Genomic DNA, 15,244 nt, shown 5'->3' on the forward strand with positions numbered 1-15,244 from the left:
TGAAAGGTTATGAACTATCTTAAGACGAACTTCTTTAAACATTATACAAGAACGAATTCTGGTCAAACAGGCAAACAATATGATTGCGAAAACATATAAGTTGCGTTTTAAGACTACATTACCCGATTTCCTTCAAAATACCGGTGAAAATTAAGTGTTCGCGCTATCAGAACTTTGAGGATGCGTGCGCATCGTATCATCTCTTGGAAAAGCCTGTACCTTATTTTGAACACTGCCAGTCTGTCATGGCCACTCTCAACATTAACATTACAAGTTTTTGCACACTTAAACTTGGACCTAGACAAAATGTCATGTAAGATTCGCCACCTTCATCGGTTTGATTTGATTTATTTCATTAGAAATAAACCGTACGTAAATCTAAAATGTATTAAAATCTATCTAATCTGCAATATTTATCTGCATGTGTAGGCCTGTACAGCACACACGTAATGTTTTGCCAGCAATATTTATAGGCATATCCAAAGGCCATAAAAGCTGCATGCCTCCAGATGAGCCAAAATATTTTAAAAAGATCTAACTTGTCGAGAACAATGTACTGAGATTTTCATAAGAAAAGTAAAGAGCTTCAAGATAAAGGTAATAATTCCCATGTTATATGCGATTTATGTCTGATTTTGCAGTATTTTTCACTACTAACACAGTAAGGGCTATCTATGCATATTTTGACCTTGCTTTTGTAATTTACATTACTTGTATGTGCTGCTTGAGTTCACTTCACAATATTTTTTTAAATACATTTTTAAAAATTAAAAAAAATAGCATGAATCTTGAGGCGTGCTGCTTTAAAATAACAATGTTCAGCAATTTTCAAATAAAATAAGTATTTTGTTTTCTGTATTGTCTCAAAATGAATAATATCCCATTTTAAAATGAAGCATAACCACATGATAAATCGTTAACATTTGCTTTGCCTTAACGGAATTCAACGGTGTTTTACGGAATGTAACGAATAGGGTTCAAGAGGTCATCCAGGTGTGTTTTCATTACACAGAAGAAAGGGAAGTGTTGACACGAAAGTAGTGTAGTAAAATGTGTCGGTAACTAAAGGACTATTAAACGCCTGTGATCATATAGTTTTAGATTTTATAAACATTTTATTTGTGTTGCATTTTTTGTTCATTATGACATTTATAAAATCCGTGTTCTTTTTCGCGCTGGTCGCGAGCTGTTTGAGTGAAGATGCTCAAATTCAGAATAAGACCATCACAGATACTAGTTCAAAGGACAGCACAGATGAAGACTCAGCTCTTCAGAAGGGCATGAGTCCTATTTTCGATATGTACCACAATTTCCTTGATGTAGTGATGTCACAAAATTTTTACGATGCCAAAAGTGCAGCTTTTAGTAAGTATATAGATCTATATATGTAAGGTTCACCTGTGGACACTTTATCGATTTTATAAGGGTGGAGTGATTCTGCTTACCCTTTTTCTGATAATGGAATGCTCCCGATTAGTTTGATGACAAATAATAGGTTTAATTGAATTAATTGATGTATGATAAATGCATACAAATTAAAATATTAATGGACAATACTGTATTGTTATTGTTCCATGCAAAAATATAGATACAGTCATAAAAAAGGTTAAAATGTCTTGCTGAATAATTCTATCTAAATGTAGATCTACTGGTTGTTTTTAATTACATTCTGTAATTTGTTTATTTTATATTATTATTACAATTGTATAATACATGTACAGTATATGTATATTATATACATTCTGTATAAATAACATACAAGTTTGATTGTAAATAATGTTTATTTTTACAAGCAGACTTTAGATATTTAAGTTAATTGTGCTAAATTATTGTACATTTATTATTAACGTATATCCCAGATTTATTGTTAACATATAAATTGACATACATGTGTTCTTTACTAAGATAACAATAAAAACTTGAAAAAAAAAACTTACATAATGGAAGAAAATGACAAAGTACTGAAACTGTTGTGAAACTAATCAGAGACATTTCCATTATTTGTACTGAAAACTTACTATGCTCCTTCTTTTTTCAACCCATAAAAACTATTCACAAGGGTGAAACTTGGTTTTAATTATTATTTAAATGTTAACCCGATCACCCCTGCTCTACCAAAATTTTGTTTGCTGGAGTGTGTTTTGATTGTATAATGTATAATAAAATAGTACAATAAAAATGTTCAAGGGATCATAAGAAATTTTTGATTGACAAATAAAATGATTGTTTTTTTTCTCACTTTCTTGGAAATGGCAATGCCTACACAATTAGTAAGCACAGACTTTCACTAAAACATATCACATTTAAATTTCAGTTAATTTATCATTGCTTTTGACATGATATATTATATACCAGTAGCCTATATTTCTGTTTACTCACTTGTAATGGAAATTATGAATATTACATGACTTTTGTATTTACTATACAGATACTTTTATATGATTATATCTATACCATATAATGTACTAACTTATTATACATATTGAATATTGAAATTTCCAGTAATTGCCCTTTTATTATATTCATGTAAACAGTAATTTGTACACATATATTTCATGGTCTGTTGTTATTTATAGAGGAGATATTTCTGACAGATTCATCTAGGGAATATAATGCAAGTTGCCTGTTACATATAACATCATATTCCAAAAGATAAAATGTCCACATATATTGACTCATTGACAGCTTTTATTTTATTATAGTTACAATGGTCAAAAATGCTTATGTTGTAAATTGTTACCAATATGCATTGTGAAAATATTATATATACATGTATATGATTGTACATGTATATTTAAATTAATTTAATTTTCCTAATTAATGCAGATATCAAATTATCCCGCTTCCTTTTAAGAACAACTGGATAAAGTGGAGCTTAAATGTTAAGTGTTACTTAAAACATTTTCCTGGAAAAAGTTGCTATCTTCTAAGAAATCTGATAATTTAATATTTACATTTATACAAGGCATGTGTGAATTACTTGTTGTATTTTGATATGTTTATTAGTTTGACCAGTGTATGAACTTAACTAGAATATACTGAAGTGTGAGCCAAACAGGATATTGATTCAAAACAGATACACATATGTTGCAATACTGTTTATAAATATAGGTATTTATATCAAAGTTTACTTCTACATCTCTCACCAACTCTGATACAAGTATCATTTAGGTCATAATACCATGGTTCCCATACACTCACTGAAAAAAGCATAGTTTTTTCATTTTAACCAATAGTCTTGGAACGATTGGGAATTCAGAGTGTTTGGCTCTAGCCTGTCCCTTATTTAAGAACAAGGTTACATGATAACCACTATATACAAACACATAAGAAAAATTTGCAAATATTTCTTAATTAAAAATTTTACCCATTTCATGTTAACTAAATGTTGAATTCTCCTTAAGTCCGTGCTAGGGGACGTTGACTGTAGCTTGCACTTATTTGTGGTTAAATCAAACCTAGCTTGCAAAATTTTTAATTTTGCCGTTTAGGATATTCTTTGTGGATTCCTTTTTACTCTATTTCTTCACTGATAATTCCATATACCTTCTCCTTCTTGTACGTACATTGTCACATGTACATTTATATGAGTATAAATGTATATACTTGTATATTTGACTCCTTCTTTCATATTAAAGGTGATTAAATTTGTGATTCTATTTGGGACTTTTGGTAAAATTGATTCATTAGTCCAGGATACCATTTATGTTATAAATAGAAGCAATGAAGATTTGATTAGTGAATCTGTTTAGAAAATGGTTAATGAAATTATATAGAATGCAAAACAGAACTGGATATTTAGCTATTTCGCTGTATAAATTAGCCAATTTTCACTGTTAATTTGAATATACCATACTCTATATCTTCAATGTATAAGCCTAATTCATTTCATGCCTATATTAAACTATATCCCTTTTCACCATTTATTTCTTCAGAGGTATTAGCGAGATTTACCCTGTTCAGATATATCTAATTACACATGTTTGCAATTACTTCCCTGTTTAATTGTATCAAATAACAAACGTGTACATAGCAAATTATCCAGTTAACGTGACATTACCCAGTATGTATACTTGAGATTTGAAATTAGATAGGACGTATGAAAAGTCCACCCCTTAGGCTTCAGTTTTTATAATGCTGTATACATGACTAGACATTCTTTTATCCTAAAGCCAGTATCTGTATTTTTTATCCTATTTGATCTGGAATGATCTTCAAAAAATTTATGTTTTGTTATAAAAGATACAAAATCTACATTTTTCTTGACATGTTGAATGTAGAGTTTATATATTCACAATAATATACAATATCTGTGCATTTTGAAACTTGAACTTGTAATTTCCCAAATTTCTTTTTTATAAGATCTGCCTTTTTTGTGAAACTAAAATCTTCAATGATCTGAAATGACTTTAAAAGTTATTTATGTATAAGCAGTACAAGTAGTATATAGACATGTATATAGTTCTGTCGCATACTAGAGTTTGTCTTTACTTTTTTTTGGAAGGCGACAAATTTAATCACCTTCCTTCCTATATCGTCATTTCGGTCTTCTGCGCATGCATTACACATCCAAGCAGCCTGACCAGGCTCTGTACTGTTGGTATCTCATTTTCTTTTCTATATACATGTAGATGTATATTGAAAGCTCTCAAATTTTAAATTCAAAGCAAGGTTTGGGCTTAAGGTTATAATTGTATACATTTTTACTAGAAAACAGCTTTTTTTATATACATTGTTCAATAGCTTTTTATTAGAAAATATAATAATTATTCTTTTAAGGATCCAGGATATACATATATAATGGAACATAATACTTGAATCTATATTATCTCATGTTTTCCCAACTTGTCAAAGTTGTGTATTTAAAGTTGTGTATTTTAAGTTAATTTTAGGTTAATTTGGCATTGATTTTATCGATAGATTGTCACAGACGTTAGCAATTTTGGAATGTAGGTTTGAATTATCCCACAATTTAGAACAAGAAGTATTTTTCTGTATTAAACAAACATGCAGACTACCTTTGAATGTTTGAATAAAAATTTAATCATATAGGTCATCCTTTTTAAAAATGATAAAAGATTAAAGAGAGCTGTTCTTCAACCTTTTTCATATTGAAATCACTGTGATTTATACTGTACTTGACTGATACAGACCAGGAAACTTAGTGCTAAATACTGATAAACTTTAGCTGTATTTAACTATTTATCAATTTATTTGTACAAGTTTTGTTGAAGAACAATGGGCCACTTTGTATTGTATAATTTATATGACTTGGAAAAACAATTACTAATTGTAAGTCTTAGTCAGTTTTGTTAACTCCTATTGTTGAATATACATAGATATGAATAATACTGAACATTTGTAATGTCGCTTTTCATCGGATAATTGTGATGTTTTTGTATACTTTTATTTACACGGATGCTGTCATAATTTCTGAGAAAGGAAGTTTTCTGTTATTAAGATTCTTGACAGGTTGTATGGCCATATATAAACAGTTGTGCAATATAACCCCTGCTCCCCTACAACTATAATATTATATAATTTAATATTATATTTAAGGTATCATTTACCTTTAGATACCTTATTACTAGAGGAAACTACAGCTTGATATTTATTTTATCTACATATATATATATATAAGGTGGGAGATCAAAGGAAACAAAAATAGCAGCAAGACATCATGTTATATTATATTACTGTGCCATTCAGGTGTGACAATGATATATAAGTTTGTAATATAGTACAGTATTATGGTATCGGTTCATCTTTGACCGCACTTTTGTTCACTTTAATAGGTCGTAAAACCATCTCTCTCCTTTATAGTATATGACCATGAGTAAATATACAACTACGTGAAATTCTCCAAGTATTTAGTCATGAAATCGTGCAGATATAGATATCCTAATATTTATTTTGATGAATATTCCTTTAAAGCTGCGTGCATTGAAGAGCGAAAAAAATCAGACTTTAGAAAAATGTATGAGAATTTAAGAAATATATAATTCACAAGTCATTATAGTGTGATGACATTTTATATGTAAAATAATGACTTGAATTTACTTATGATTTTTAACATCATTTAATTATTTCAACATTTTCATTAGATAGAGAATGGTCTATCTACTCTATATGTGCACATTTTAGGTAATTTATTGAGATTGTTTGGGCCTTATTGTAAGTATAATGCTAAAATTGTAGCTTTAATTACGTTCTTTCTTAATTTGACAATATTATAACTTCTTAAATCATTTTCTCAATTTTCATAGATTTTATCTTGAATCTGAAGGCATGCTGCTTTAAGTTTAAAGTATAGTTTTGTTTTGATAAAAAGACAATGTAAATATTTCAAAATTACTCCCAAGTTATTAAAGTATTGTTACAAATTTAGTTATAATTATATGTAAGTCATATATTCCAATATATTAGTCATATATATTTTAATCAGTTAAACCGCAGGTTTGAAACATATTTTTTTTTGTGTTGATGAAACGTCAGGATCAGATCCCTCCCACCACTACCTAAAAAAAAAGAAGGAAAGAAATCACTACAACCCAAAATTAAAAAATACCAATAAATATATACATGTATGTTGAAAATAGTTTAAAACACAATATATCATTGAAATATCATAATCTAAGCATTGAATAAATGAATAAAATTGCTGGGTCAAGTTCTTCTAAAATTAAACAATTTACCTTACTTAGGTAACATTGCTTTGTTGCTATTTTTTTTTCTTCAAATTTTGGTCCCATACTATAAGCCACCAACAAACACATTTGCTTGTCACTAATTATTATAATTACATGTATTAGATATTAATTTCTTCAAATGAATAATAAATGACTGCCTCAGCCATGTATGGATTACTTTGGATTGTTGTTATATATACAAGTAACTGGTTGCAATGGATTATTTTAGATTGTTGTAACTGGTTGCAATATAGATATCTGGAACTGGGCAAATATGGGTTTTCCCCATCTGATCTCAGAATTATACAAACAAACTTTTATAGTAACATCTTGGTAAATATATCAATAATATAAATAAGTGTAACATATGATAATTGATCTATTGTGAATGGTAGTGCATTGTGAAGATATAATGGTAAAAAGTTTGTTTGTACATGGGGGAGGGGAGTGTGGAAGATGGGAATAAGCTAGATTAACCAATGGGAAAAACCTTGATTTGACAAGTTCCTCATTATATATACATCTGTATATAATATAGAGAAATACCTTGATAAAATTTTGTACACATACAGTTAACATTGTTTTTTAACACAATATTTAATTGTTTGTTTGATTAACCGATAACTTTTTAAGATTTTGCAATAAATACACATCCTTGATTGCAATCTTTTCAATACAGTACATGTATATTATGAAATAATAAATAGTGACACCCTTAAAGCTTATCTGATAAAGAGGAGAAGAATTTTTTAAAAAAAAACAATACAATTTACATTACTGTATTGTCACATAATGTCTGTATTTGCATGTATAAGATTTTTTTCTTCAAAAAAACCCACAGAAGTTAACTTTACTTACTTCATAATAATATTTAAAAACACAGGAGTTAACTTTACTTACATCATTATAATATTTGTGTATAATGTACTATTATGAACTGCAACTTTTTTGCAATATTACATTGTGTAAAAATTTTGAGTTTTCACCAAAAAAAAATGTTCACAGGGTTGTCATGAGGCAAAAAATGCATTATTTTGGCTGCTTGAAAACTTTGAAATCACTCTTTGTTGTATGTAATGAATCCAAAAATATCCACACCTCAGATTCAAAATGAACCTTCTCAGGAAAATTGGCCTCAAATTCAAAATGAACCTTTTCAGGAAAATTCAATTACCAACTTACTTTGAAAAAAAAAGAGAAAAAAAAAAACAATAAAAGTATGATTGTATTGTTTGTGAAATATTAGTCTAACTGTAACTAGGTGCAGATTAGCTGTACAGATTAGATGTAGAAATTGTTTAACTGTCATTATATTGACAGATATGCAGTGTTAACATTTTAAGTGACATGCATGCATGCCAGTTCTACACATGTTCCTGTCTGTCTGGTTTTATAAAGTTAATGTTTTATAATGTTAATGGACACAGTGTTTTTTTTCCCAGGCTAAACATTTCTTGTGTATAGGTATTAAAATTCATGTGCTTCTCCTCTTAAGCTAAATGTAATATCATCACTTACAGTGCTTAAAATTTCTTTAAGTTGACATCATTAAATCTGGACAAAGCCATTTATCATTTTTAGGGAAAATTTGGAAATATAATTAAACTGACTGAATTGCAATCAGTGCAGACCATAATCTGAAGAACTCTAGACTGGTGGCATAGGTAGAATCTTTTGCCACATAGGTAGAATCTGTTACCACACAGGTAGATTCTGTTGCCACATAGGTAGAATATATTGCTACATAGGTAGAATCTGTTACCACATAGGTAGAATATATTGCAACATCGGTAGAATCTGTTACCACATAGGTAGAATATATTGCAACATAGGTAGAATCTGTTACCACATAGGTAGAATCTTTTTGTCACATAGGTAGAATCTGTTGCTGCATAGGTAGAATCTGTTGCTGCATAGGTAGAATATATTGCCACATGTGTAGAACCTTTTGATAGAATCTGTTGCCTGCACATATGTAGAATATATTGCCACATAGGTAGAATCTTTTGCCACATAGGTAAAATCTGTTGCCACAATTAGGTAGAACATATTGCCACATAGGTAGAATCTGTTGCCACATAGAATATATTGCCACATAGGTAGAATCTGTTGCCACATATGTAGACTCTGTTGCCACATAGGTAGAATCTGTTGCCGCGTATGTAGAATTAAATGCCACATAGGTAGAATCTGTTGAATTGAAAATTTACAAACATTTTTCTGTCAATATGGTTCTTTTAGTAATAAGTATAATTGCTATGAACATACTCACAAACCTACAACCTATTGTAGCCGTTTATACTGTAACTCAACATGTCTTAATGTTGTTGTTGTTGTTTTATTTTCAGATGTACATACATTGATAAACATCACCAAGAACAATGATTACGGTCAGATACAATCAAAGTGGCAAGATGTAAGTATGTCTGCAGTCATAAGTATATCTGACACAAGCCTGTGTTCATGTCTCAGACGGTCATTGTACACAAGGGAATGTAGGGGCGGGGATTGGGGGGGGGGGGTACAAGGCTTGGCTTTGTTTTAGCTTTTTTAATGTTGATGTTACATAGGTGGATGGCAGGAAGGCAGAAGGATAGTGGGGTTCAAACTAAGATTATGATTGAAATTTTAAATGGGTTTGGCAAAGTAAAGATTTTTTTTCAATGATGATATCAATGACAAAATTTATTTCTATGTCAGAAATTGAATACCAAAAAAACATATTATACCTCAACATTTTGAAGGAAAGAATGATAGGCTATCCTATTACATGTATACAATTTTTTATCTCTCATTATATATTCCCGGAAAAGAGGGTATTCACTTTAAATTTCATACATATCATAATTGCACGGCGATAACAAAGACCCGTAACTCTAAAATGGACTTTGATGAATTCTTCCCCCTTTTATTTTAAAACTATAGAACATTCCTCCATTGTACTCTTAATACTTTGAAGTGCCAAGAATAGTTACGCACATTGTGTACAACAGCACTTGTTGTTTTTTCGTAGCAAAATAAGTTACCACAAAAGCTACCACAAGTTATTTAAAAAAGTACATTTTGTTGCAAAGATAGCTTAACTAATGCTTGACATTCTGAGCTTACTTGACAAAGAGTAAGTGCTTTTATGTTGGTTAGATTGATGATATATGGTAGTTAACTTCCTAATTATATCAAACATCCGAAATACTTTAAATAGCATCATTTCTATCGAATCATAACAAAGCATCTTTATTAACGTGTATTTACAAGTGTTTATTTATGTAAACATATGCGATACTTGGATGTTGCGGACCTTTCCTAGTTATAATTGGTAGTGCGTAAAGAATTTAAGACTCGGAAAAGGAGGTGGGTTATAATTCAAGCCTCTAATCCACTTCTGGCTATATAAATCAAGAATAATCCTTGCCTTCAATATAACAGGGTATTATAGCTGTATTGAAAGTCTGAATCATTAGGTGCGTGCACTTTCAACTTTAAAATCAAGTATGACCTTCACCTTGGGAATTGTTGCATATCAGTATCTGAATTCTTAATAACTGGCAGAAAATACTAGGAAATCAAGTGTGACCTTCACCTCCGGAGATGGGTTATCTAATGCTCAGGTCTTAGTCCAAAAATAATCAAGTGCTATCAATTTAAACTTTGAAATCAAGTTAGATCTGTCAACTTAGAGCACACTTTGCTATAAGGGTGTAAAGGTTGCTAAAATGATTAGGTATTTGTGAATTTATACATGGAAATCAAGTAGGCGATGGCTGGGTATTGTGACTCTAATATGTGTCAAAATAATGGGGCACCAGCAGCTAAAACTTTAAAATCTGACAAGTAAGATTGTCACTTTGCAGACTGCTGTGTATTTGAGCTGTAATACGTGTGAAAACCCATGAATTAAACATACAGCCCTGTAACCTTGGAAATCACAGATGCTTGGGGGTCAGATCATGCCCCCAATGTGATACGCCCCTGTAAACACTCTATCAAAACTATTTTGATATTTAAACACAAATGGGACATCTATTACAACAATAAAACTGGTTTTCAAACAATTTTTACATATTTCCCATTTGTTTAATGAGGCGTATCACGTTGGGGACAGGATCTGACCCCCAAGTGTCTGTGCTTGAAATCGCAACAAGATAAGTTGGTCATAGTTTTGTTTAGGTGTGGTATTTGAAACTATGTCCAATTCAAGGCAAGGCGGGAGAACTAGCAATTTAAACTTGAAGTTTCTTATCTGAATATTAATAGCTATATTAAGATAAATCTATTCATTTAGGAAGTGCAAGAAAACTTTAAACAAATGGTGTTTTTTTTTGGCCTTTGCAATAAACAAACATTAAAGTTCAAAATCATGATACGAAACACGCACATTTTTTGATTCACTTAAAGATAATGTGATATACTGAATGGCTCTGTTTGTGTTTAGTTACTAATATATGTAAATTATGTATATGTATCTAGATAATTAGTCATGAGTGATTTGATAAATACATTTGTATTCAATAATTTATAGAATGGAAATTTTGTTTTCATCAATTATGCATTAGCTATAAATTTATTTCTAAAAATATAATGGTTGTGTTTTTATGCCCCCCGGGCATATAGTAATTGAACCATTCGTCCATCCGTCTGTCCGTCCGAGCAACCAAATAGGGTTAGGGGGCCATCTAACAGTAAACAGAACAAAAGAGAACAATAGAGTTCATTCAGTAACAATAGAATAAGGGGCCATGGCCCTGTCTATTAAACAAAAGAAAATAACAAAAGAAATGGCCCTTTAGTCCATTTAAGTGGCACATCCGTCCGTCTGTCCGTACGAGGTTAACATAGAACGGCAAGTTGGATTTTTCTTAAGTTCTACCTGTACCAATGGCTTCATAATTTACACACTTACTAATCCATACAAAGTATATGATCTGGGCAAGTTACATAACTATGGCTTCCATTTGCACCAAGTTATGGCCCTTTTCAGCACTTAGAAAATGAATAATGGTTAACCTAAACCGGCAAGTTGGAAATATCTTATGTTCTATCTGAACTAATGGCTTAATAATTTTCACACTTACTTATCAATACAATGTACATGATATTGCCAAGTTATATAAATGTGCCATCCATTTTCCCAGTAATTTCCCTTTTTATCACTTTGAAAATAGGGCCTTGTATGGTTAACCTATTCCGCCAAATTGGATTTATCAAAAAATTTCACCTAATTACTTAATTTATTTAATGATATCTTTCATATTTGGTAGGTGGATACCTTTAACGGTCCTCTAATTTTTTGTGGCATAAGGCGTCTCTAGGTCAAGGTCAAGGTCACTTGTGTAAAAAAATAAATCTAAACATTTTTGCTCATACAGCCTTTATTTTTAAGTTAATGTCTTTCATGTTTATAATAGTCATACCATGGGAGGTCCTCTTCCTTTTCCTTTAGTAAGGGGGTCATTTGGGTCAAGGTCACCAATGTCAAAAATAGAATTTTTACACTTTTACAGGTGTATTAACCTTATTCGATCGACAGATGTCTTGTATATTTTGTAGGAACATAAAATTGAGGTATTCTCATTTGGATGGAGGTAGGGGTCAGTTTGGTCAAGGTCACCAGTGCTAAAAATAGATTTTTACACTTTTGCTCATACAGCCTTTATTTATTGACAGATTTGTATTATAATTGGTAGGAAGATAACTTACATGGTATTCTTCCTTTGGATGGAGTTAGGGGTCAGTTGGGTTAAGGTCAACAGTGCTAAAAGTAAATTTTTACACTTTTGGCATTTGTGTTTATCAAACACATATTCTTGTTTTGTATTAAGTCTGTTTTTTCACTTTTTGGCGAGAACACTCGGGTAATAGATATGGTTTTTAATACTTTCCAACTTCTGATTAGTCTTTTCTCCTTTAGATTTTGTTTAGGTGCAGCTTTTGAGACTGTCAATTACAAATTTAAAGAAAATTTGAAAAATACTAGTATACTATGTACCCAGTGGATGTACATTTGTACAGTAATAATGGGCCTCCCTAGTAATTAGGGCCAGTGCACATATAGTTTTAGTATTTGACTATATTAAATCCATTTTAAATTAAATAATGTCCCTTTAAGTAATTTCTAGTGCTGTTCATTAAACATTAAAGACGGTAACATGATGTCATGTTTTGGCCAGTTAAAATGTTGCTTATTCCACAAAAACTCTTGTGTCTTTGGCTTTTTTTTTCAGTAATCCAGTAATGATGATCTCTAAAAGAGAGAAGCAACTATTGATGTACGCTTAATGTAGTTACTGTAAATCTGGTATTTTTCGCGATGTTTTAATTTTCGCTATTATTCGCAAATCAGCCGCATCACGAATTGATGATGCCGTGTAAATTTTTTATCATAACATACATTATTAAAAAAATAAATCTGATGACAATTTTTTTCGAATTGTGATTAAGTTTTATAATGAATACAATAACTGAGTGCAAATAATTAATATGTGCAATGTTTTATTTACATCATAATAAAGATATGAAGGTTAAAAATTTTTTCCATTCCTTTTTCCTCATGAATACATGCATGTAAAACACAAAAAGAGACAATATCCACAAATTTTGCACTTTACAGACAAATAGATTTACTGTAAAACAGTGATTAACGGACAATTTTCATATGGTAGATTAAGTATTATAAACAAGTATATAACACCTTCTTACAAACATTTAACGTTTTATCAAACACGCTATTTGCAAACAAAAAACAAATTTGACAAATGGTTAGAAAAACCGTTCATATTAAGTCAATTACATGTATGTACATTTTGTATATAAAATAAATAAATATAAAAACCCTCTCTTATTAACACCATTAACATTTACCTTGCATAAGAGCGACACAGTATAGGAATTAACTTCAACCTACCCTGTTACATTGCGGAAATAAAATTCAAATAATCGCGAATATTAATTTCTGACCCGGCCATCGCGAATACATGAATCTGCGAAATAATCCGGGGATGGGGTTTTCGCAAAATAATGATCACGCGAATATAAAGTGATTTACAGTACCATGTTTATCAAATACCCGTGCGACTCTGTAAAAACATAATTGCACAGCCCATGTGACGTCATTTGCGTTATAAAACAAATTGGAAAGACACACTAAATGTTAGTGTGACACTTTAGGCACATCAATGAAAAAGTTTTTCATTATTACTGTAAACAGTTCTTATTTTGGTGTGATAAAAAGAATATATTCTATAACTTCATATTATTAACTAAATTTATTGAACCTACACTCATTAAATATCCTGTATTTATTTGCAGTTAGTGTCAACATTTGGAGGTTACGCAGGATGCATCATTGTTGGTCTGTTGTTTATTGTGTTTATGCCAATAGTAGGTATGATCTACTGTTGCTGTCACTGTTGCTGCAACAAATGTGGCGGCACAAAAGAGATGATGGACCCCCCACGTGCTTCCTGTAAGAGGTGGACATACACAGTTCTTCTGCTTATATTCGCAACTCTTATGTTGTAAGTAATTTTCGCTTATGCCAGGCTATTTTGACTTTTGTATGGTTATTTTCAACACCAAATCCGAAAATGGTGCACTGTAAAAGTTTTCTGTTATTACTAATTTACCTAAATTACCCAACCACTGATTGATATATGAAGGTTACTTGTTACAGATGTCTGATCATTTTGATTCAAATGAACATTTATAGATTTCTATTGAAAGATAAAGTATGCTGTTTATAGTCAACTAAGAAAACTAAGATATTAGATGTTTCATGGGCATGTGGATCTGGTTTATTTTTGACCGAAAATAAAACATGACTGACAATGTCATTAGATATCATAGTTGGATATCAAATTCACTGTTGATTCACATGTAACATAACATGTAATCTACCATGGGTTTAATGAATCAAATTGCGTGGATATACAGCAACTTGTGCATAAAATATCGACCAATGAAATGGCGTTTAGCAAAATTTATATTGTTTGACAGCAAAGGTAAACAACAATCAGAATCAAAATAGCAGCGCCCATGGTGTAAATCTATCATATGTCTTGACAATATAAAAGGCAAAACTATCCCCAAACTGAATTATTTAACAAGTAGAGAACACAATAGACATATTTTTTCTAGAATTAATGTTTCACAAACCAGATTTTTGATTGGTTTAATCGCCTCATCAAATTGTGATGCAAGCAATTAAAAAGCTGTCTTTGACACGCCTCTACAAGACGGGATATTGACGAAAAAATCCCACGGCTGATCAATGGTTTGGCCATGGCCACAGCTGATCAATGGTTTGGCCATGGCCACGGCTGATTAATGGTTTGGCCAATGGGTATTCGATGATGTTAGATATTTATATAGAAAAAACAATATTAATTAAACATTATTATTAATTTTAATGTGAATTTTTATGCTCCCCGAAAAAATTTCGGGGGAGCATATAGTCGCCGCCTTGTCCGTCCGTCCGTCTTTCCGTCCGTCCGTCCCCTTTTCTTGTCCGGGACATAACTTTGTAACAACAAGAGGTATCAACATGAAACTTTGTAGGT

At 31.0% G+C, this 15,244-nt stretch overlaps 1 protein-coding gene across 6 annotated transcripts in view; it reads left to right on the plus strand.

The window, feature by feature from the left end:
* Positions 1-984: 984 nt before the first annotated feature.
* Positions 985-15,244, plus strand: part of LOC132743165 (prominin-1-A-like) — a 68,439-nt gene continuing 54,179 nt past the window's right edge. For 4 of the 6 annotated variants that reach the window (XM_060731695.1, XM_060731721.1, XM_060731707.1 and 1 more), the window contains exons 1-3: positions 985-1,365; positions 9,038-9,105; positions 13,995-14,203. In XM_060731695.1, coding sequence (XP_060587678.1) covers positions 1,143-1,365; positions 9,038-9,105; positions 13,995-14,203 — 500 coding nt within the window. In that variant the 5' untranslated portion in view covers positions 985-1,142. The remainder of the gene's footprint in view (positions 1,366-9,037; positions 9,106-13,994; positions 14,204-15,244) is intronic. The other 2 variants (XM_060731701.1, XM_060731729.1) reach the window with 1 other exon arrangement.

Source organism: Ruditapes philippinarum, unplaced genomic scaffold (genome assembly GCF_026571515.1).
Source record: "Ruditapes philippinarum isolate M1 unplaced genomic scaffold, ASM2657151v2 ctg1226_1_1_1_1, whole genome shotgun sequence".
NCBI classification, from domain to species: Eukaryota; Metazoa; Mollusca; class Bivalvia; order Venerida; family Veneridae; genus Ruditapes; species Ruditapes philippinarum.